This window comes from Colius striatus, chromosome 17 (genome assembly GCF_028858725.1).
Source record: "Colius striatus isolate bColStr4 chromosome 17, bColStr4.1.hap1, whole genome shotgun sequence".
Taxonomy (NCBI): domain Eukaryota; kingdom Metazoa; phylum Chordata; class Aves; order Coliiformes; family Coliidae; genus Colius; species Colius striatus.
In genome coordinates, this window is record NC_084775.1 from 5,903,753 (window position 1) to 5,921,787 (window position 18,035).

The 18,035-nt window shown below is 46.1% G+C and overlaps 3 protein-coding genes and 1 long non-coding RNA gene across 4 annotated transcripts; 2 read left to right on the top strand and 2 right to left on the bottom strand.

The window, feature by feature from the left end:
- Positions 1-324: 324 nt before the first annotated feature.
- Positions 325-5,836, bottom strand: LOC133627070 (uncharacterized). The gene is made up of 4 exons (XR_009819926.1): positions 5,549-5,836; positions 1,759-1,930; positions 1,296-1,421; positions 325-490 (listed from the first exon to the last, which is right to left on the bottom strand). It is a non-coding gene; the product is annotated as an uncharacterized LOC133627070 (long non-coding RNA).
- A 2,572-nt stretch (positions 5,837-8,408) lies between these two features.
- Positions 8,409-9,780, top strand: LOC104549778 (cytochrome c oxidase subunit 6A1, mitochondrial). The gene is made up of 3 exons (XM_062010039.1): positions 8,409-8,552; positions 8,886-9,025; positions 9,539-9,780. The coding sequence occupies exons 1-3, from the start codon at positions 8,447-8,449 to the stop codon at positions 9,617-9,619; spliced, it is 327 nt and encodes a 108-aa protein (XP_061866023.1). The 5' UTR covers positions 8,409-8,446; the 3' UTR covers positions 9,620-9,780.
- A 243-nt stretch (positions 9,781-10,023) lies between these two features.
- TRIAP1 (TP53 regulated inhibitor of apoptosis 1) lies at positions 10,024-13,093 on the bottom strand. Its single transcript, XM_010196943.2, has 2 exons — positions 12,889-13,093; positions 10,024-12,452 (listed from the first exon to the last, which is right to left on the bottom strand). Exons 1-2 carry the CDS (start codon positions 13,033-13,035, stop codon positions 12,369-12,371), a joined length of 231 nt encoding a protein of 76 aa, XP_010195245.2. The 5' UTR covers positions 13,036-13,093; the 3' UTR covers positions 10,024-12,368.
- Positions 13,094-13,138: 45 nt separating this feature from the next.
- Positions 13,139-16,557, top strand: GATC (glutamyl-tRNA amidotransferase subunit C). The gene is made up of 4 exons (XM_062010332.1): positions 13,139-13,255; positions 13,550-13,716; positions 14,121-14,224; positions 14,606-16,557. The coding sequence occupies exons 1-4, from the start codon at positions 13,139-13,141 to the stop codon at positions 14,659-14,661; spliced, it is 444 nt and encodes a 147-aa protein (XP_061866316.1). The 3' UTR covers positions 14,662-16,557.
- Positions 16,558-18,035: the final 1,478 nt, after the last annotated feature.

Here is an 18,035-nt window from a genome sequence, read left to right on the forward strand (position 1 = left end):
CACATCTATCAGCAACTTGTGAGTCCTTGGCAATTAATTCACAAGGCTCCAGCACAAGAATGGTTTAAAGAAGAGGCTTTTGAAAGTTTAAATCAATAAATAATTAAATGGGGGATCAGTCTCAAAATACTGCAACCCTGTGCATCAGCTACAGCTGTGGTAGGGTACTGGCACAAGCGTACGGGGATTGCCAACAAACCTGCCACGCAGAGCCTGGTACACTCCTTAACACAGTCCTGACAGCACTAAGGGATGCACTTCGAGCAGAGAGGAGCTGCTGGCTGAGCTCAGTGGAACACATCTGTACCATGGCTTGGTGAAAGGCATAGGGATGGTCTGACCACAGCTACTAACCAGTACAGACAAGCAACCTCATCATGGCACTGAGGTCCCAGTACAGTGAAAGAAGATAAAGTAGTGCCTCAGAACAGTGCTTCTTGTAATGGAGATGCTGAGTAGGGTAAAGTGCTGAGGTGAAACAGCAGTGGGCCTGTGGGACAGGGAAAACAGACCATCAGTCAGGTGCCCAGTGCAGCTGATGCAAGACCCTGGATAATACAACAGCAACGCTGATGGTATGGTGGAGTATTGCCAGAAGGAAAGCAAGTTACATGCCATCTTTACAATCAGTCATAACCTTTGAGAACATTCTATGCCCATACCTCATAGTGTTTCACTCTGCATGATGTCATCTATACTGCCTGTCCTATGTAGTTTAGGTACATGAACACATACATGCCATGATAGAAAGTAAAACTGCTCTCTCTGTTAACATCTCCTGTAATCACACTGCAAATGGAGTGCAAAAACCTTTGCAGGTACCTGTACAATTCCCACATTAAATCAGTATACTACAAATGCTTTCATTTAAAGACCAACTATCTGCTAGGAATTCACAACTAGGCCTGAGCCCTTTGAATGCAAACTCTTAACTTTTCTTCTTCAGCTCCCTGTCCTCCTTTCCATCAGCGTTCTGCAATTTGCCAGCCTCCTTTATGTCTCAGTTATGTCTGCACAATATGAGGCAGGCAGACCCATGTGCCCACAAACAGAAAAGCTTCTCCAGCTCACAATAACTCAGCAGGCTTCTGTGATTTTCAGAGACTACATTACCGTGTGCCCATGTCTGCTGTCAAATTACTGCCTGGACACAGGCTCCATGGCTAACCTCAGCCTTACCCCAAACACGAAACTGTTTCTGAGCCTTCAGAAACATTAATCTTCTCTTGCAGCTTTTCTTACACAAAGTGGTATAAACCTAGCTGATGCTTCTAGGAAATAAAGAACATGCTTACCCCTCCACAGTCATGTTATGATTTGATGTCCTGTTTCTCCAACCTACTGAGAGTGGCTGTGCTCCACATCATGCATTCAAAACACATCAAAACAGATCTGAAGGCTGGACAGTCCTCCAGAGGTTTCTAAAGTAAAATAGAGAAGATAGCCATAAAAAATAATCCTTCACACATAGTAAAGGTCAAAAAATACAACATAAACCTAAGTTTATTTCCCTCTTTAGTGCAAGTACTGTCAATCTCAGGACTGTTCTAACTTGCAGCTGCTTGTCACAGCTGTAATATCACAGCAGTGAGGAAAAACCCTGCGAACAGTCACATCAACCTTACCCGTCTTCCCCTTAAAAGCCCCAACCTACCCTACTCTGTCTGAGGCTGGGATAAAGACAATATAATAGGCAGTTGTTTCTAGAGCTCCTACAAGGGAAACAGTTATTTCCATGTCCTGCCTTATTTTAAATACCTGTGCACTGGAAAGCTGGCATGCCACAGATCATACACCGACCAGTAAGTGAAGCAAGATTTGCTCAAGTCAGATATTACTGACTGTAATTGCTGTTGTCTGTTTCGACCTTCTCCTCGAGGTGTCTCCACCTCTCATTACAATGTCACAGCAAAAGAAGTTCCCTGGTCGTCTGTGGAAAAAAGAAAACAAAAAAAGAGCAAATAGCAAGACAGAACTGATATTGCTTATGTATCATAAAATTAATTCCAAATCAACAGTTCAGAGAAAGTATTGTTGCATAAAAAGTAGATAAGAATAGATTTCATTGACAGATGGTGCTACTAACAGCAACATTTTGCATATATAAGGTACTCTCTACCCCAAATCCTCAAAATATTTTACAAGAAAGGATACATTGCTGTTCTTCAGCATTTTACAGGAAAAGAGGAAGAAGGCATTCGTATGGCTTTGCCAAAGTAACTGACAATTTACCAGCAGAATAGATAGATTTACAATCTATTGCAACAGAATACAATCCAGGCTTTTTAATCCCTGTTACTCAGTTATGTGCATTATTTTAAAGCAGTTCTTGAACTTACTCATTTTAGTGTAGACTGGGTAAAAAGGAGCACTAAAGCAGAAAGAAACATGTGTTCTACAACTTAAACTAAGATTTTCCTTGTGAAATGGCAATGAGGATACCCTGCAGCCGTAGGTTTTCTGTGCAGCCATAAAGCCTTATCCTCCTGACTGTGCTGGTAGCCAGGATAACCCCCAATCCATATTCTATGCCCAGTGCATGCTGCAGGAGGCAAAAATAACAAAGGCTGTGACAGAACTCCATCAGGGAAGTCCTTTTGGGCCCCATTTCCATCAGCTCATAAAAGGAACAGCCTGGACCCACATGCTGGGCTCTGCTAAGGCTGCTCCAGGCTGCAGCTCTTCATTTGCAAAAGAAATGACCCATTCATTTCTCTCTGACCTCTTCAGACTGCTGACCTCATCTGCCCATGGTCCCCACTCTGTGTGAGCTTCCTCAAACAGGTGCTCTGGGCCTCAAACCTTGGCCTTCCCAGGCACATTGAGCTAACACAGCTCCAACAGTCCTGGACCGGGGCTCTGTGGGGCTGTTCACGCACAGGATGGGAACACTCAGCACTCAAAGCTTCTATTTCCTACCCAGAGAAGCAGAGGCCATGTGAAAAGGAGGTACAGGTGAGAGGATATACTCTGAGTCAACTGAAATTAAAAATAAGACTTGCTTGTGTGTATATGCACTTGGCAGCACAGATCTCCTCCCTGCGACCTCTGATAGCTGCACTTTGCAGCTGCACTCTGTGCAGTTCCCACAGAGAACCCAGTGCTTCCTTACTCAACTGCTCCCATTCCCACAGATTTCCAGACTCAGTTTTGTGTTGATGGATGAAAGGTTAACAATGTTACTTCAGGACAGGAACCTGGTGCTTGCATGGCATTCCAGGAAAGAGACAGAGCTCTTCAGATACAGACATGCTCCTCACCTGCATTTACCTTGGCATTTGCAGCCTTATTACCACAATCCATACTGACTTTTGTTCTTAACAGCCCCCTTCTGGAGGGACCATTAGGCCCTTTCACAGCTAAGGTCACAAAGGCATTGGGTGGCTGATTTGGGGATTCAGTGCCGGTTTTAAGTCCAAGTTCAGAGTCCTGCTTCACAGACTAATCTCTAGACAATAGCATTTTTCTGCTTGGCAGAGAGGTGGAAGCTTGCAGATCTCAAAGGATACTGAGTTCCTGAGATGGAGTCACAGATCTATGCAGCACAAACTAACTTTTTTTTTTTTTTCAGTAAAAGTGGCATAAAAATAAAGCAAACTAGGTCAGTTCTTCCCCTGGTCTCCAAAGAATACCCAATTATCAGAATGAACATAATCATCTTTAATAAGTAAAGCATTTTGGAAGCTGAACTGTTTGTTCCAAGTGCCACACAGACACCAGCTCTTGCTACTGGCAGAAGAGGCCTGTGAATCAGATCCCGAAGTCTGATGCAAGAGAAACTTGGGCTTCTGAAGTTGCTTTCCCCAGCAGAGAACAACCCTATTAGTTTGAGAAAGTCCCCTGCCCGCTTTCTCTCTGAGTAATTAAGAGTGAAATCCTCCTCTCCGTGACCCCAATGCTCTCAGCCTAGGCTGATTTACACATGAAAGGAACCCTCTGAGGGGCTTTCTCCCTTTCACATTCACAACCAGGCAGGACCTATAAATAAAACCTTTCTGAAAACAGGAGTTTTCAAAAAGGTCTGTGTATGTGCACAAATGTATGTGAGAGAAAGTGAATGGATGTGTGCACTTGAGAATGCCTCTGTGTGTTTGCATGCATACGTGAAGAGTGGGTGAGAAGAATGTGCGTTCATACAGCAGCCTGCATGCAAACAAGCATACTCAGAAATGCATCTACAGGGATGGTGCACAGGTAATGGGAGCACTTGGGGAAGGGGGCACGTTCAGGAAGCATAGTGCCAGGGGACATTCACCCAAGTCAGCTGAGATACTCTTAAAAGTGAGTTGGGGGGGGAAATGAGAACACATTCAGCCCCAACTGTGCATATGAGAGCATGCTTGTGATGCACTTTCCCTCTACAAAGCAGTAAAGTACTTGCAGAACAAAACACTAGCGTTTTACATGGCTTTGGATATAATGTGGGAGGTAACAGAGAGTTAAGTCTCATGGCGTGTGCTCCTATGGCTTTTACAGAAGGTGTGATTTTTAAATGGCTGCATCTTCTCAGCTGCCCATAGGAGAGAGAATAGTGTTGCATTTTCCAGGGCTGCCATTGTTCAAAACCAATTTTTAGTCTGTTGGAACACAAAACCCCTCAAAGTTAGAAAAAATAAACAATGGGACTGATGCCATGAAAAGGAAAGTCAGAAAATCCAAGAGACTATGACTGTCTTTAGAGGAGCTTATAAACACAAAAACGCCTAGATATGAAGCTGTGCTGTCCCTCCCTAACGTCCTCTTCCCCATGTGTCTATGCAGTCAGGATATTTCCCCTTCTATGAGGCCTAAGGACAACCCCATACAGCCTCCAGGCAGCTGGCGGTTAGACTGACCGTCCTAATAGAACCAGGTGGCACACAGCCCAGAACCACGCCAGGACCGACTGCCAGGTACTGCATAAAGCAGGTACTGCACTCTGAGTCTTCCTCCCCCATAAGAGAAGGCTTTTTAAGACCTGGCTACAATGTGATAATCTGAGAACTGCAAGCTATTTTACTCTGCTGCTCCTGACCAGATGAACAATTTGCTTACTAAACCTGTGCCTGCACTCCAAGCCAAAGACTGCACTGCTGCGGGGTGGGAGGCTCCAGATGGGGTGCAAGGTGGGGATGGATGCTGCACCCTGCACGGTTCTGACTCCATCACTGCTAATTGCAGCTCTTAGATCTCTCCCCTGCTCAATTCTTATGCAAACATTTAAAAGACAGTAGGGAGAAACAAGCACAAAGGAGCAGACATAAGAAGTGGAAAGCCTTACAGAAGGGCACAAAGCACAAAACATCTCTTCTGCCAGTTCAAAAAACTCTTCCCAGCTCCTTGCACTAGGCAGGGGGGTGTGAGCAGGGATGCAGAGCTCCCCTCCTACTGAGCTCACAGCTAAAGCCCTCCCCCAGTTCCCAGGGTCTTCAAATGAAGATTTGCATAGTACTTCCAGATCGTTCCCCAGAGAAGGGACAATGGCTTCTCAACGCCCTCTTCCCCCCTCCCTCCCTCACTTACAAAGCTGATAAAGCTCTGGTGAAAAGAGGGAAAACAAAGAACTTACAGATGGCAGAATATTGATTTCTGCAGTTCCAGGACTACAGGGAAAAGATGAAGAACCCCCCAGAAACTCTGTGAAGTTCGACACAGGCACTATCTCTGCAGCATGGACTCTGCATTTAAGCCAGTATCTGATGGAGGAAACATTGCTATTTGAGAGGGATGAGCAGGTCTCTGAAAACTTTAAAACGCAGAGAGATGAGATTACAATCTGAAATCCCAGTGAACACTGTTGTTGATCCCAAACCTCCTTAACAGAGAGGTGCTTCCATCCCGTGAATGCAGTTTGCCACCAGGCGGGCCAGGCCGGCATTGCTCTGAGAGCTGACGCTACAGAAGGGTTTTATAAAGCTCAGCTCACCAGTGATTGTCCCGTGTCCTCTTCCCTCTGCTGGGCACTGCTGCAGCTAGGAAAAATCAGAAAAAGAAAAGATAAAAAACTGAGTCTTTGGAAAAGAGCATTTGATTCTGAATTACAGGAGAACCTCCCTATCTCAAAACTCCCTAAATTTAGGGCCGTTTCCGGAAAGGTAAAGCTTCCTGCCTCCCCAAGTGTTTCTGTGCTTACTACACAGGAACCAAAGTGTTGGTTTCTGCTCCAAGTGTTTTCAGCTTAGTGAGACAACTCTCCCTTTACTGAACACCAGCTCAATGTCATCGTTCCAATTTTGCTAAACTGAACAGCAATTCCATCCCAAGCGTTGCACCCAGGTGCAGCCTGTCACCACTGCACACTCACATGATGTGCACTGGGCAGCCAGGAGCTCCAGCCTGACTTCCTCCACCACCACCACACTGGAAAAAGCTTTCTCAAAGGGACTGCCTAACAGCACTGGTTGGGCTTTTGTTTTCTTTTCCTTTTTCAGATCCAACTTTGTAGCATCTTCTGCACTAAAAGGGCTCTCAGGACACTGAGTCTTTTGGGAAAATATACACGCTGAAACTTCCTTGAAAGGCAGAATTTAGGACCTTTTTTTTATTATTTAAAGGTGATAGGCTAGTTTCTAAGCCTAAGAAAGTCCCATTTTAAGCCAGTACAACTCAGACTGTAACGAAACTGCCACTACTCTCAGGTTCAGGACAGACCTGAACCTCAAAGCCTGTTTTCAGTTCCTCTCCACGAGCCCCTTGGAGCTCCATGGGTGCAAAAAGTGCTCAGAATTTCTTTCAGTATGTAAGACTGTTCTTAAAATGATTTATTAAACAAAACAATATGAAAGTAAATTACTGGAAGAGGTAACTGTGATTTTTCTTTTTAAAGGAATAACAGACACCAAAGTACTTATTAACAGCTTATGCTGGAAAGATGCAGTAACCAAACTACTGAGCAATCAGTATTTTTATGCCAAGCTATGATTCATAACAGCCTTCCAAGATCCTGGCCACCTTACCATTCCTATATGCTAGACAGTACATTTGGGCACAAGCCTTCTTCCAAGTGAAAATCAAATTCCTCAGCAGCAAGCACAGCTCCCTACTGTCTAACAACATGTAATAGCAACTCAGCCATGCTACATGCTTTGGTCTTGCCAACAGAAAAGCAGTCAGCTTGGTAGGACCACAATGTGAGCCCGTACTACCTCTGGCCAGAGCAGCACTCTGAAACACCACCCAAAACCAGAACAGAGCTCTTGTACTTCCTTGTATGCCTTCATGTAACAGACAAATCTCCTCTTTCTCCCACAAAGGTACATACTTTATTAGGAGGAAACACAATTCTTTCATCGTCATTCATTCACAGACCAGACCTTACCACCATCCCTTCCTGAAAGCTCAGTTTCTCTGCTTTCCCCACTCTGCTTCAGTCCAGTACAAGAGTCCTCCCATTTTACTGCATGTCTGACGTGTTTGAAATCTACTTTCCATCTACATGGCTTTTACCACAGCTGGAACAGCCAACCATTAGGCACCAATAAAGGGTTGTCATTAGAAAAGAATCTAGGTGTTTTCAAATTAGTTTAGGGTGGGGTTTTTGTGGGTTTCTGTTTGTTTGTTCTTTTGGAGATCTTGTGTTTATTCAAGTGGCAATATCACTGAAGCAGAAGCATCCCAGGAATCCATGTAATTAAAAACACATAAGTGGTTACAAACCTGCATCTCATTAACGACAAAAACATTTCTACTGTCATGACTGAAATAGTTTTGAAATCCCAGCGATGGGACTGGTCTCTTATCTGAATTAACCAATCCAACGGCCCTTCTCTGCTGTTGCATAAAAGAAACTCATACAGCCACAACTCACTGCACTGACAGGAGATTCCAGAGGACAGCAGTGCTGTCTCTTAGGCCACCTGCACTGAGCAGAGTCTCTGAAAGTCACTCGTGGATATTCGCGCTGTGAGACATTCCTCCCCTGCTTTCTCTGGATGCAAGGACGTTGGCTACAGTATCTCCTTCTTCTCGGGAGAGCTGTGTGCTCACAGGTCCCATACCCAGCAGAAATCCCTGCCAGCTCCCACAGCTGCCGCACCGCAGCGTCCTCCCCCGTGCCTCAGCCTGACGGCCGCCGAGCCCCTCTGCAGCCCCCGCTTCCCTCACGGCTACCCCGCCTCTACATTGGCCTCCCCTCGAGGAACTGGTCAGTCGCCTCATGCCTGGGACGTGCCCAGCGCTCCCCTCACGCCCTCGCTGTCCCCACAGCCCTGGGGCCGCTCCCGAAGCGCGGCCCGGGAGCCTCGGCCGGGCGCCCTGCCCCGGAGCCCTCAGCACCAACATGGCGCCCGAGCCTCGCGCTCTGCGCCCCGTCACGTGCGGCCCCTCCCGCCCGCCAGCGCCGGCGCATGCGCAGACCGCCCCCCCGCAGCGCGCGCCGCTCAAGGTCAGACCGGCGACGGCAGCGGAGTGCGCACGCGCGTGCCCGCGCCGCGGGTTCCGGTTCCGGTGCGGCCGCGGACGGGAGGGGATGGCGGCGCTCGGGAGGGTCCCGCGGCTGCTGCTCGGCGCCGCCGCGCCGCGCGCAACGCCGGGGCGGACCATGGCGGCGGCCGCGGCCCACGAGGGCGGCGGAGGTAACGCGGCTCTTCGGGGCGAGCGCGCAGCTGGGAACCGCGGGCACGGCCCGTTGCCCTTGACGGCCGCTGCCCTCTGCGGCGAGCGGGGCGCTCGGCAGGGCCCGGCCGTGTGAGCCCTGCCGAGGGACCGCGGTCGCCCCGCGGCTTGCGCCGGGAGCCCTGCGTCCCCACGAGACGGAGGAGCTGTCGTCTCGTCGTGGAAAGCGGGGAGGGAGGCCCACGCTCGAGGGAGGGACACGGGGCGCCCATCGGCGCCTCGGCACTGTACTGAGATCAGCAGCACTGACGGGAATGGCGATTGTTGTTGTAACCACTGTAACTTCTCACCAGCCCGCCTCTGGAAGCTCTTGTCCTTCGTGGTTGCTCTCCCTGGGGTTGGCGTTTGCATGCTGAACTGCTACTTGAAGGGAAAGGAAGAGCATGAGAGACCCGAGTTTGTTCCTTACCCTCACCTCCGGATCAGGACCAAGGTATGTTCTGTATTCTGTTTAATTTTTTCCTGTGACTGCAGAGCTTCATCTGAGATTACTGCCACATCTCTGGCTCTCCTGCCTGCCACATGAGGTGCTGCAATAGTCAGGATTTTAACTTGCAGCTTTGTTTCAGAGGCAGCTCAGATGAAGCACCCATTGGCTTCCCAATGGGCCTCCCACTCCCAAGTCATCCTGCTGCCGTCTTGCTGAAAAAAAATGTCAGTCTTAGAGCTGTTGCATTGAATACAGATCTGAGACTTAACCCTGGGGATCCCAGATTTTCCCATAATTCTATATGGACTACGGCACAGTTGATGTCTACGTGAAAGCAAAGATCATCTTGTCTAGAGATGGTGGCTGACAGACCAGGGAGACTTGTCCCAGGCCAAGAACAGATGCCAGCTTCCTTAATTCATCACCCCATCGTTTGCATCCATGTTGCTGTTGATTTCATGTGCTGTACATATTCAGTCAGCTGTCACTGGCTCATTTTCTTTCTCCTTTCAACAGCGTTTCCCCTGGGGTGACGGGAACAAAACTCTGTTCCACAACCCCCATGTTAATGCTCTCCCAACCGGTTATGAAGATTAAAACTGAGATCCTGACTACAGACAGAACTTCATCTTTTTCCATCTTGGACCATAAGGTTGTGTGGGCATCTTCACAGAGGGAACTGCATTCCTGCTACGATGATGCAGAGTGGGGTCTGAGCTTGTGTAGAGGTCCTTTAAATAAACAACCCTGAACTTGAATTTAAGGTCTGACTTGTTTGTTAATGTGGATCCTTAGCTCTTTAAGACACAAGGCTTCCCACAATACATGAGCAAAGGGATTTGACTGCCTGAATGACAATACTTGCTCCTGCATCTGATCACGACAACTTTGTATCCTTTGTGTCTGGTTTAACTGACTGCTGTGACCCCACGGCTCACAGCCCAGTGAACAGGTATCAGGCTACTACTGTAGATTAAAACTCAGCATATACTGAGGCACAGTCTCCATAGTCAGCTATTGCAATGTTTATTAGCAGTCGTGAAGGCAGTTTTCTTTTAACCCCTTCTGGGAGAAGGCAGCAGCAAAGATGTTTAATTAAGCTCTCTGTGCACAATGTTCATTCTACACAATGTTCATCTTCAGCTCTCAGATTTTCTAGTACATCAGTACATACATTGCCCACAACCCTGCTTGTCAGAAAGCTGCAGTCTGGCTGTACAGTCTTTCATACAGGTGTTAAAAGTGAAAACATGCTTTCTGCTCCACTGCATACATCTGTAAATGATGCTGTGTCATTTAGAAGCTTCTTAACCTTAATTATCTCCCATAGTTAACAGCCAGTTCTAAAGCCCTCAGTCTGTTCCAGTATAATTCTGCAAGACAACCATTTTCTAATTCCTTCTGCAAAAGTTGAACTCTTTTTTTTTTTTGCAAGGTATGAGAGACAGAGCTGTGTCTTAGCTGTCACTAATACTGTGTTTCACAAAAAGCAGAATGCAGCAGCTGACTTAGCACCTTGCTGCTGAAAGGAGTGATGGAGGGCAAGGGAGAATTTCAAAGCAGATGCTGTGGGACACCCTTCCCACGCTTCAATGCAACTGATTTCATTCACTTAGTTCTAAAATGACTGCCAAGACAAGCTCTTCTGTGTTAAAAGCACAGAACAAGGCACTGATGGGCACAGGTGTTTTAAAGCTAACTGACAAAAATCATTTATTCTTGCATGATGATAGAAAAGCAAATGGATTTATGTGCTCTTCCTTAAAACAAAACAAGCCACATACTTGACACTCCCCAAAATGCTACTGACAGTGCTTTTAGAAAGACCTTTCCCTTAGCTATTTTTTATTTTCACCTGAGCGACCCAGCAGTTTAGGAGTCAACAGCTCTTTTTTAAGTGCCATGTTTAATCCCTGTACATTGCACTACCTCGCTCACACCCCCAAGCGCAGGAGCATGGCTCAGCCAAACACCCCCGAGAACTGGGTGGTTGCTGAGGGGCTGTGCTGCACACAACCCACCTGTGACAGCTGAGAACTGCACTTTTATCATTTTTTTAAGTAAACCCCTCAAATGATCCTTCTGGTCGTGCTTTAAAAGCAGAGTGAAGCTCACTTTTTTCCTCACTAATTCTAGGAGAATTAGGAAGTTGACTTCTCTTTCATCCCCAGGCCTTAATATTTTTTACTCTTTCACTTGTGCTGGTGTAAGGAGAGGACAGCTTTTCCCCATGCCTGTATCAGGATCAACAGAAATGTCCTCCACTGCCAAAATGCTTGCAGGGCCACTGGGCAGGATGGATCCTGATCCCTTGCTTCTCTCCCAAACATCCTTTTTCTAGCTACTGTGAGTGTCCCTGCAGTTTACAAGACAGCACAAATAACTGTGTGCTTTCCTAGGTGTAAAGTACACACAGTTCAGGAGCAGGTTTGCAAGCAGAGATGATGCCCAGGTGGCAGCTGGGGCTTTTAACATCACCAGCTGTCAAGCCACAACCCAATGGTTCCCTCATTTAACACACACTTTGACAACCACAAGTGGTAACAGTGATGGTGGCCAGCCTGGTGCTTTGTGGTAGTGTGGAAAAGGACAGCCAGGGCTGTGCTGCACTTTAATGCAGGAACATGTAATGTTACAGGAGAAAGAATTCAAGATTGTTTCAGTACCTCAGAAAAGGCTGAAGAAGTAGCCTCAGCATTAAAATGTCCTCTTCAGCGTCTGTTGCAGGCCACCTCCATCCTTTCTGGAGGTCACAAGCAGGTTCTACTGGACAGTTACCTACTTGAACAAAACATAACTTGGGTATGTTTATTTTAGCTAAGTTATTGCAGGTCCATCAGAATGCTTTTATACCACCCATGTTGCTGATAGAAAACAACATTTTAGCCTCTCAGCAATTAGGATCATTTAAAACAAATTTCTTTTACCGAAATTCAGCAACATAGAGATGAGACAAAGTAAATCACCCTCTTTCATATTCTTTTTAAACACTTTCAAGTGTTATAGAAATAAGAGAAATCAGTTACAAAGCAGCTACTATCTCAGCCCACTCCAATAAGTATTCTCCCACTGCAGGGTTCACTCAATAGGAAGTTAGTTCAAACAGCTTTTCACAGTTTAAGTGCTGAACCACCACCAAAATTCACTGAAAAGGAGGCAGCAGTTAGCAGGTGACCCAGATTGTTTTTCATTGTGTGCCTGTGTGTAGCTGTTTTACAAGCAGAGAAAATTCCTCACTTCCTTGAAAGCAGCTTAACAAAGGTGTTATTCACATGGTATCCAGTTGTGCACCTGATGTTGCTCAGTCCAAAGGCTCATACTCATGACTCTGTCCATACAGCTGAGGTCAAGAGGAGTTCTCAGTTTTGGCTTTGTTTGGGCCCATGAACTCCAGGCCTTCAATGGGTATGTCCTTCTCCTTGATGGCTTTCTGAAAAGAAGAAAAAATGAAACTGGACTCAGCTTTGTAGTGTTAATGATGTGATTTTTGATGCAACATGTGACCTAGAAAAAGCAGTTTTAAGATTATTTTGCATAAAGTTTCAATATTAGAGATGCCCGAGCAGGTACTGAGCACTCATGCTGAACTCCAGCCTGCGTCCTATCACATAAACGGGCTACACCTTCAACACCAGCAGGTCTAAGAAGTTACACTAAGGGGAGAAAACACGGTAAGATACGCCAGTAAGATATCGTACGCCACGAGAGACAACCCGGAGCCGCGCAGGGAGTGCACAGCGGCGGGTGGGCCAAAGCGGTCAGAAGCTTTGGGGTGGGACGCGAGGAGGCGGCACTCAGCAAAGCGTGAGCACGCTGCTGTCCCGAGCCGGTGGCAGCGCCCCGGGCAGCACCGGCGCCGCACGCACCTGCACGCACAGCTGGTAGCGTTTGAAGAGCTGCCCGCAGGGGTCCCCCCCGCTCTCGCCCTTGAGGAACTTCTCGGCGAACCAGCGGTTGAAGCACTGGTCGTACTCGCGCTTCAGCTCGGTGCAGGCCTCGCCTACGCTGTTCATCGCGGCGGCGGCCGAGCGCCCGCAGCCCCTGCCCGCGCCGGGACGGGACGGGCGCGCCGCCGCTCTGACGCGCTTCCGGCGCGGGCGTGACGCGCGGGGCGCGATGCCGGTGCCGGTGCGGGCGCTGGCCGTGGCGCGGCGGCTCGGCGCGGCCTGGCAGGTCCCGGCTGCCCGCGCCGCGCTCAGCGCGAGGGCCGGCGAGCCGCGGCCGCCGCCGCAGGTAGGGCAGCTCGGCCGGGGAACGCGCGAGAGGAGCGCGGCCCCAAAGGCGGCACCGGCCGCTCCTGTCAGGCCCGCTGCCAACTCCCGTTCGCCCCTCGGTGGGCAGGAGACGAGGAGCAAAGTGATACGAGTCCGACTGAGGTTAATTTTGTAAGAGGGTACAAGAAGTCAGCGTGTCTCGGCAGATGTGAACTCGGGGTTTGACACGTAACAAGTTTGTAGTTAAAAAAAGCCCCAGTACGTTAAAGCTGCTCACCGCTGCCTCTTTTCGTCCGTATTTGTCTCTCTGCAGCACAGAGTGACGGTGGATGTGCTGGATCACTTGGAGCACCTGGCCTTGGTGGATTTCCGCGATGCAGAGGGCGTGCAGCGGCTGCAGAAAGCCATCCAGTTTGCTGATCAGCTTCATGAAGTAAACACCGATGGTGTGGAACCGATGGATTCAGTCCTGGAGGACAGGTAGGAAATGTCAGCAGCCTCCCTTAACTTCATGTATTAAACTACTTGCTTTCCTAACGTTTTTCATCACATGGAAATCACTCTGGTCGTGCATTTGGCCTCTCTGCTTACAGAAAAGTCTTATAATGGTTTTCTGTGGGAGAAAGATGTCATTGCCCCCCATGATCTGTAGGTGTAAGCAGAGCAAAGATAAGCTCCAGTTCCACTGTGTATCTTGTCATGAACGGTCTGCACACACTGCTCTCCATATACCTGTCACCAATTGTTCTTAAGTTGCTTCAAAACTTTCCAGTGCTTGTCTTACTGCTTACGTATGACCAGAACCAGGTTTAGAGATAAGCCACACTTCCTAATTCATATTTATAGAAGAGCTTAAATATAGGCTTGTAACCTTTGTTCTTCAGGTGTCTGTATCTCAGAGAAGATGATGTTACAGAAGGTAACTGCACGAAAGAGCTGCTGAGAAATGCCCGAGAGAAAGTAGAGGAGTATTTTGTAGCCCCACCAGGTATTATCTTCCTTAGAAAAACCTTTTAATCTAGCTTGAATCAACCTGAGGAATATAACTTTCTATAGCTGCATTTAATCTCAGAAGTACAATCTAGTAATAAGGAAGTACTGAAGTAAATGGCTGTAGCCACATGTATAAAACAATCTGCAAGCTATTGATCCAAAGGCAGTAACCGAAGCTCATCTTCCTCTAAATTCCTTGCACACATTGCGTGATTCTTTACAGGATGTCAGACAGGACTTTCCTTACTTGCTCAGGAAATATAAGCTGCCTGTACATAGTGAGAATAAATGGAAGAAGCACTTTTATGCTAAATTGTCCTACCTAGAAGGTAACTTAGGGCTGGTCTCACACAACTTTCTTTTTGCTTCCTATCAGGTAACATCCCTTTACCAAAGCTAGAGGAACGAGATACTTATCTGCAGGGCTCGTAGCAAAAGCCCAGAACCCAAACACCACTGTGCTCTTTTATTTGGGAAAACTAAGTTTTGTGCAGTCACAGCTGTATATCCTGGCATGTATTTTGATCAAAAGAAGAGCATTTGCACAGAAGACTTACAGAAGAAGGAAGGGGTGAAAAGTGTAGTAGTGCTGCAAACAACAGGTAATATGAATTAGAGATTAATGATACACATGCTTTGTTTCTCAACATCTCAAAAGTCCACTAAGCATATTGGAAGTAAGATCATTTGAAAAGTACTGAAAAAAAATACCAAAGGGTTTGGATAGTACTGGTATTTGATTCAGACATCAGTGGCTTGCTGTTAATACTGTGTGCACAACTGCTTTGACAAGCTCCCACTGGGAAAAAGGCTACAGCTGTCTTTGCTGGTGTAAGAAATCACAGCTCCTGGGTAGAATGCACTTTCACTCACTACCCTCAAAGGTTACATGTTTGGTAAGCTTGGAACTGTGTAGGGTTTTTTTTTAAACTCATATTTCTCTGTCGGGAAGCAAGAGCAAATGCTTGTCCCACTCTTATTTGTGCAGTTACTTATTTGTTTAAGCTTCCATAATATACATACAGATTACACATATTCATGAAACACAATCATTACAATACTTGAATTAAATGTCTCTATTTAACCCCACTAGACCAGTTCTCTGTAAAGTTGTAACACTGTGTTAGTGCTTTAGCCTCAGGCTTGTCAACATTCAGACCCTGCAAATGCTCATGTTTTACGAATACGCAAGCTCAGCCTAAAAGTAATTTCTGATGTGTATATAAATCACAAGGAAAGACCTCAAGTCACTCCACACACAAACATGTTTGCAGAAAATTCCCAGTCTGAGGACTCATCATTTGTTCTACCCATTTTGGTCACCTCCTTTGACACGAGAATGGGGACAATGTCATTTACATAGAAAAAGGAAGAGGAATTTGAGAGTGAACGGCATGGCTGCAGGAGCTTCCAATGCAATATATCATCTAGTAGCTAATTAAAAACAACCACCAAACCATCGATTTAGACACAGATAATCTCACATTCCTAATGCAGCACAGGCTAAGCTTAAAACTGCCAGTTCACTGCTGCTCTTCTACCTACGCACTCTAGGGAGAGAACAGACTGCCTGATGCTTGTTCCTCCTGAACAAACTGCATTTAAAGTGGAAAACACACATTTCCATAATGAAGGGGTTTGTTGCAACTTCACTGCTAATAAAGGAACTACAGCCCCGACTCAGACACCTGCAACCAAAACAGAAACCTTTGCAAAGGCCAGATGAGCTCCCGATAGGGCAGAATATGTTAGTGCCTCAGCCAGCCCTTGGAATGACTAATGCTGTGGGTGCTGTACCACACGGGATGGTGCAAAGCCTCCTTGGGCTCTGAGTGCACCCTGATGAGACCCTTCATGGTGCCAGTTAACCTGCTTTCACCCCAGGGCCTTGACACATAAGTAGGTCTGGATCTGGGTCAGATCTTTACAGTATTCTGCCAAAATGCAATTTATCAATCCTGGCAAGTGAATAAATGTAGATAAGGATTCACGTAATAAAATCACTATCAGTTAAGTTCTTAGTGAGGCAAACATCATGTATGTTTGTGAAATAACTCGTCTTTCCTCAGTGGTTAATAGACACAACAAAAGGGAAAAGATGTCTTTTTGTATTAAAAAAAGCAACAAAAGGAGGCCAGATTCTGAGATGGTGTAAATATATGTAGTTTCCCTGGAGACCATGGAGATGACTTGCACCCACTAAGGTTTTTCCACTCGTATGTAGATCTGTAACACATAAAATTGGATAGACACCCTAGCGTGCAGATTCCAAGCTTCCAAAGAAAATTTCAAGGTAGAGATTTAATAAAATTTTATGTAAAAAAGAAATGGAAGTTGTTTTATTCATAAGAATGATTATTTTATTTTTTTATAGTAAATAGGAGCCCCCCGAAAAAATCTCAATTACATGTAGTGATACAGTATGCAAAACAGAGCAAAAAGAGGCCTCAGCTGAAAAGTGCTTCCAATCTAACCTTCATCTGCAAAAGCAATCTCATGATTTGTCTTATCTATTACTCATTTTTTTTCAGTGCCTCCTCTACTCCACTTATCATCTCCCATGTGCATTTGTTCTGCCTTTGCCTGCAGCTCTGTCCTGAGGGAAACTATCTTTCTATATTCTTGATTACCAAGTAAGGCTCTAATGTTTCTCTTTAAAGTTGTGTATCTCCTGCTTTAATGTTTCTTGTTAATGACGTATCTCTCACCCACACTGACATTTCCTGCAGCCGTCATCACATCTGTTCCTTCAGCTAACCATTTCTTAATACATGCACAGAAATTTGCCTGCAGCTACCAAACACAACCACCTCCTCAGATATTCATGGGTGTTTCTGAATTTCATTGTAAACACCAGGAAGATTGTTAAATGTTCAGTTCTGTCAGCACAAAACTGTCTAGTACTTAAAGAACCTTTGCTAGCGCTGCAGATACTAAACACAGTTCTGTAAATTGCTTACTGCAGCCCCCAGACTATTCAAAGCTTTCAGTTTCTAGCACATAAGGCCTTTTATACCCTTTCATCTGCTGCATTAAACCAGATAAGTTCCCTTAGTTTCATAACTGGAAATATGAATCACATCTCTTCCAACTGGAATGCTAAAACCTGGGAGATAAAGTCAAAAGGTTTAATATTTTGTGGACAGCATATTGTTCTGATGTTACCTCAGAGCTTGCAAAAGCAACAGGCTGCTTCCAGTTACTCTGCTTTCGCTGTGAATGACACTGAGCAGGGAACTATATTGTGCTAAAATGAAAAATATTTGCATTCCAAGTGAGGTGGATGACTGCTGTTGATTTTTTTTTTATTCCTACAAGGAAGTGTAGAAAGTTTTCTATGTGTAGAAAATGTAGGAAGTTTTCTACTAGGAAATGGAAGTCCCACCAACCACTATCTGAAAACAACTTTTCTGTGCTGTTTGCTACAGACATGGTCGAGAGTCCTGTTATTAACAGATCACTGTCTGTGGAAGACAACAGCAATTTTCTATCTGCTGACAAGAGTATAAGCAGAAAGTGCCCCGGGGAGAATGAAACTAAGCAAACAGAGCACTGGGGATATCACAAACCTTCTTGCTTCATTTAAAACAGCAAACCCCCTCAGCACACACCGCACTGAAAAAATAAAAAGGCAAGAGTTGCAAAAGTAGTGAGCCCTGCAAAAGATGCTTTAAATGAGACACCAGAAGTCTGATGGATTCAGTTCACTCAAGGAACAAAGTTTAGAGCAGAAAACATGAGTTAAAAGTTTCTATTGGACGTCACTTAGTCTGAAATACCAATTTAAAGAGACTCATTGCAGAGAT